Here is a 5,838-nt window from a genome sequence, read left to right as displayed (position 1 = left end):
GGTGTTCTTTAATGGAAGCCTCTCCAACAAAATCCAGGTTGAATCAGGAATTCCCCAAGGCAGCTGTCTAGGCCCCTTACTTTTTTCAATCTTTACTAACGACATGCGACTGGCTTTGAGTAAAGCCAGAGTGTCTATGTATGCGGATAACTCAACACTATACACGTCAGCTACTACAGCGACTGAAATAGCTGCAACACTCAACAAAGAGCTGCAGTTAGTTTCAGAATGTGTGGCAAGGAATAAGTTAGTCATACATATTTCAAAAACTAAAAGCATTGTATTTGGGACAAATCATTCACTTAACCCTAAACCTCAACTAAATCTTGTAATGAATAATGTGGAAATTGAGCAAGTTGAGGTGACTAAACTGCTTGAAGTAACCCTGGATTGTAAACGGTCATTGTCAAAACATATTGATACAACAGTAGCTAGGATGGGGTCCTAGTAGAAGTCTGTCCATAATAAAGCGCTGCTCTGCATTCTTAACAACACTATCAACAAGGCAGGTCCTACAGGCCCTAGTTTTGTTGCACCTGGACAGTCGTGTGGTCAGTTGCCACAAAGAGGGACTTAGGAAAATTGCAATTGGCTCAGAACAGGGCAGCACGGCTGGCCCTTGGATGTACACAGAGAGCTAACATTAATAATATGCATGTCAATCTCTCCTGGCTCAAAGTGGAGGAGAGATTGACTTCATCACTACTTGTATTTGTGAGAGGTATTGACATGTTGATTGCACCGAGCTGTCTGTTTGAACTACTGGCACACAGCTCGGACACCCATGCATACCCCACAAGACATGCCACCAGAGGTCTCTTCACAGTCCCCAAGTCAAGAACAGACTATGGGAGGCGCACAGTACTATATAGAGCCATGACTACATGGAACTCTATTCCACATCAAGTAACTAATGTAAGCAGTAAAATTAGATTTAAAAACAGATACAAATACACCTTATGGAACAGCGGGGACTGTGAAGCAACACAAACATAGACACAGACACATGCATACACACACACGATAACATACGCACTATACACACATGTACACATGGATTTTGTGTTATAGATATGTGGTAGTAGAGTAGAGGCCTGAGGGCACACACTTAATATGTTGTGAAATCTGTTGTGAATGTATTGTAATGTTTTAAAACATGACTTAATTTTGCTGGACCCCAGGAAGAGTAGCTGCTGCCTTGGCAGCAGCTAATGGGGATCCATAATAAATACAAATACAAATACACACACACACACATTACCCTGTAAAACGCAGCAGAGATGTTGACTTGTGAAGCTCCTCTGTCGGTGCAGAAGCCTAGTTCTGGGTTGACTACGACTATACTACACAGGACACTGCACTTCCTTGTGTAGTGGGTCCTACACCGCCATCTAGTGGTCACTTGGTGCTATTACTGCACTGATACTAAGTTGAGCAATAGTTCAGAATGGGGAAGCAGGTCAAGAAAAGTTTAATTAGGAAAATGTTAAAAGGGGCATTCTGCATTTGGCACATCCATTATTTATTTATTTTACTTTTAAAATGACTTATACACTGAGTGTACAAAATATTAGGAACACCTTCCTAATATTGAGTTGCATCCCCTTTTGCCCTCAGAACAGCCTCAATTCGTCGGGGCATGGACTCTATAAAAGGTGTCGAAAGCATTCCACTGGGATGCTGGCCCATGTTGACTCCAATGCTTCCCGCGGTTGTGTCAAGCTGGATGTCCTTTGGGTGATGGACCACGTTTGGTATACTCAATGTAGACTACACAGAAACTCACCTTGATGGGAACTAACATGCTTACATAAAAAAGTATAGTGTTTATCTAAAAACTAATTGGACCAGGATGAGAGACAAAAATGTTGTCATGTGTCTGAGATATGTTGTTGTATTGTAAATAAATTATTCTAATTTAAAAAAATAAAAACCGAACGTTTTGTGGCTTTAGTATAAAGTGTAAGCAATGTAATTGGTAACAAACACTTTATACTATAGCCACAAAACGTTCCCATTCTAACTGAAGCTTTCTCATTCACCACAACTAAATGATTTCTCCCGTGTGTGAGTCAGTTTGTGCGTGGTTAAGGTCTCCTTGCCATTGAAGCTCTTCCCACAGTCACCACAACTAAATTATTTCTCCCGTGTGAATCTGTACATGTTTGCTTAGGGTCGACTTCTGATTGAATCTTTTCCTGCAGTCTCCACAGCTAAATGATTTACCTCCTGTGTGTGTCAGTTTATGCATGGTTAGGTCCTTTTTGAAACAGAAGCTTTTCCCTCAATTTTTACTTTAGTTTAGTCAACTCTCTGTTTTCTTTCTTCTACCAGTTTTCATCCTGTTTTCTTTCTTTGTGGACGGAATCCGCATGCTTCAGCAGATGATTCTTACGAGTGAATATTTTCCCACAGACTGAGCAGCCATGTTGTTTCTCTCCTGTATGAGTCAGTTTATGAGCGGTTAGGTTCCCCTTCTGACTGAAGCTTTTCCCACAGTCACCACAGCTAAAAGGTTTCTCTCCTGTGTGAGTCAGTTTATGCTTCCTTAGGTTCCCATTCTGACTGAAGCTTTTCCCACAGTCACCACAACTGAATGGTTTCTCTCCTGTGTGAACCAGTTTATGCTTCTGTAGGTCCCCTTTCTGAATGAAGCCTTTCCCACAGTCACCACAACTAAATGGTTTCTCTCCCGTGTGAGTCAATATGTGCAATGTTAGGTGCGCCTTGCGACTGAAGCTCTTCCCACAGTCACCACAGCTAAATGGTTTCTCTCCTTTGTGAATTGTCAAGTGTCTCGACAGAACTCCTTTGTGTTTGAAGGTCTTTCCACAAACAGGGCAGGTGAAGGGTTTCACACTGTGACAGAGCCTGACATGGGACTTCAGTTTACAGGTGGAGTTGTAGTGTTTTTTGCAGAAGCAGCATTCACTGGGTCTCTTCTTGGGGAGAGTCACATGCCTCTGTAGGTCAGCTTTCAGAGCAAACGTTTCACCACAGTCACAGCAGTAGTGAGTTTTTATCGATGTGAGGCTGAGTTTGGAACACTGTTCCCCCATTGACGTGTTTGGATCTAATGGTGGACTGCTGTCAAGTCCTACTGGGTCTCTGCTTACGGCTGAGCTGTGGCTGGAAGCATTGTTCTGATTATCTGGAGGGTCACAGGGAATGTCCAGACCCTTTAGGTGGGTCACAGTGCCAAAAGGTTTGAGATCCACTGGTTTAGAGTCACTCTCTCTGTTCTCCACAGTCTGGGTTTGGGGAAGTGTCCAGGACTGAAGTGGGTCCTCCTGATCATATTCACTTTTCACACAGGAAGGAGTGAACATGGAGTCTTTGGTATCAAAGGGCCCTTGAAGCTGCTCTTCCTCCTCACAGTGCTGCTGCTCAGGGGGAACCTCCTCTTCAGAGACAGAGAGAGAGAGCTGCAGGGAGTCTGGAGGGAAGGGGAGGAGGAGCAGAGGTTACCTATACAGCCTTTAGACATCAGGGTTGGCGTCAATTCGAATTTAAGTCAGTAAATTCAAGAAGTAAATGGAAAATTCCAATTCGATAATACACTGCTAAAGCAATGACGTCACAAGCCATCAAAATGTAACCAAAACGAGCACTGGAGACAAGCAACTTTTTTTTCCTCTAACGCTATTTACCCATTGAAATGCACTGCAGCGTGCTGGTTTTCATTGCATTTCTCTTACTTTGAGATGAGCTAAAGCTGCTGCAAGAGGTAGAAAATGGTCTATAATGCCGGCCATGTTAATATTTGTCAGGACAGGAAGTAGCTAGCCATAATAAAGGTTTGTTTTTAGCCACCTAGCTACTAGCTAGTTTACATTTCTGTCACAGTTACTCAGCCAACAAAATGTTAATTAAAAAAAAAAAGAGCGTATTATTGACATAAAAAGTTAGCTGTCTAAACTAAGCTTAACTGCATTAGCCCAGTCTCTAGCTTTACCCAGGGCCAGTGATAGAGGCCGTCCATGTAAAAGGACCCCATGAGCACCAACACGTGAAGTTTATAGGAGCGTATCACCCAAATCATTTGGGTTCCTGGATCCTTTCGCAGCGTTATAAGGCTGCTTTTGAGACGATGACTTATCAATGACCCAAGCCCAGCTCAGCTAATCCCTGCCATTGTGACGCAGAGTTGTCATAATGCTTCAGCAAATGTACATTACACCAGTCTACAAAACAGCCCCGAGAATTCCAGGTGGGAGACAAGGTGCTGGTCTTAATCCCAACGGCAGAAAGTAAGTTCCTGGCAACACGGCACGGGCCGTACGAGGTGATCGAGAAGCTGGGACCCGTCAATTACTGCGGATGGCAGTGGGGGAGACGGAAACCCCAACAGATTTACCACGTGGACCTATTGAAGATGTGGCATGAAAGGACAGCCTTGGCCGTGTTATGGTCGGGACCAAGGATGCCAACGGTACCAGTGGTGGTCCCGAGCAATGAGGACCTCGACCCGGCCCAGAAGCAAACGCTCCGGGAGCTCGTCGATCGGAAACTGTTCAGGGGAAGGGACACAAACGATCGGGTCACCAGGTGGTTCTTGTCCCTTCAACGCTTCTCTTTTTCTGTCGTGCACAGGTCAGGGACGAAGCATGGGAACGCGAATGCCCTATCGAGAACGGAGACATACGTCACACTGACGACAGCCCCCTACCCAACAGAGCTGGGGGGTACAGCAGGTTAGCCACCAGGGGGAGACTCGTCGAGGCCTGGTGACAGACGGAGTCTACATCACGCGGCGATGGCTCCTTCTGCTGGACGTGCCAGGTCTCGACGGGCTCTGCGGCCAGGACTAATTGGGGCTGATTGTGGTTGGTGAGTAATCAAGGGGCTGATTGCTCACCAGCTGGACGAGTCCCATTAAGCTGCCAGAAGGGCAGCACACAGGGGTGGGGACTGGGGAAGAGAGGTTACTTCCGTACAGTCGTGCTCAGTACCAGAGATAACGGAGAGAGCTCGGTTTTGTTCCCCACAGGATACACCAAGATCCCGGAGCCCAGCAGACGGTATCCTGGAGGTGGTCTCCTGGAGGACACCGATTATTTTCTCTTTGTTAATTATTTAAATAAACACCCTTGAAACTGAGCTGTCCGTGTCTGATCTGTGTAAACGTCTTGACCAAACCCCCCGGGACCTTCACGCTAAGTGATGGGTTTAACAGCACTTACAGTTGACCGGGGTAGCTCTAGCAGGGCAGAAATTTGACTGTCTTGTTGGAAAGGTGGTATCCTGTGACGGTGCCACGTTGAAAGTCACTGAGCTCTTCAGTACGGGCATTCTACTGCCAGTGGTTTTTTTTGGGAGTAGATCAGCTTAATATTGCAGATTGTAACTTCCATCAATGTAATTGTCTGCATCACTTCCAATCCCCCATGTTAAATATATATATATATATATATATATATATATATATATATATATATATATATATGTTTACATATACAGTGGGGAGAACAAGTATTTGATACACTGCCGATTTTGCAGGTTTTCCTACTTACAAAGCATGTAGAGGTCTGTAATTGTTATCATAGGTACACTTCAACTGTGAGAGAAGGAATCTAAAACAAAAATCCAGAAAATCACATTGTATGATTTTTAAGTAATTAATTTGCATTTTATTGCATGACATAAGTATTTGATACATCAGAAAAGCAGAACTTAATATTTGGTACAGAAACCTTTGTTTGCAATTACAGAGATCATACGTTTCCTGTAGGTCTTGACCAGGTTTGCACACACTGCAGCGGGGATTTTGGCCCACTCCTCCATACAGACCTTCTACAGATCATTCAGGTTTCGGGGCTGTCGCTGGGCAACACAGAC

At 44.5% G+C, this 5,838-nt stretch overlaps 1 protein-coding gene across 1 annotated transcript; it reads right to left on the bottom strand.

The window, feature by feature from the left end:
- Positions 1 to 1,966: 1,966 nt before the first annotated feature.
- Positions 1,967 to 3,364, bottom strand: LOC121560073 (gastrula zinc finger protein XlCGF7.1-like). Its single transcript, XM_041873126.2, has one exon. It carries the CDS (start codon positions 3,327 to 3,329, stop codon positions 2,328 to 2,330), a length of 1,002 nt encoding a protein of 333 aa, XP_041729060.1. The 5' UTR covers positions 3,330 to 3,364; the 3' UTR covers positions 1,967 to 2,327.
- Between the last annotated feature and the right edge of the window lie 2,474 nt (positions 3,365 to 5,838).

This window comes from Coregonus clupeaformis, unplaced genomic scaffold (genome assembly GCF_020615455.1).
Source record: "Coregonus clupeaformis isolate EN_2021a unplaced genomic scaffold, ASM2061545v1 scaf2127, whole genome shotgun sequence".
In the NCBI taxonomy this organism is placed as follows: domain Eukaryota; kingdom Metazoa; phylum Chordata; class Actinopteri; order Salmoniformes; family Salmonidae; genus Coregonus; species Coregonus clupeaformis.
Note: the sequence above shows the minus strand (reverse complement) of the source record. Positions and strands in the feature narration are given on the sequence as shown.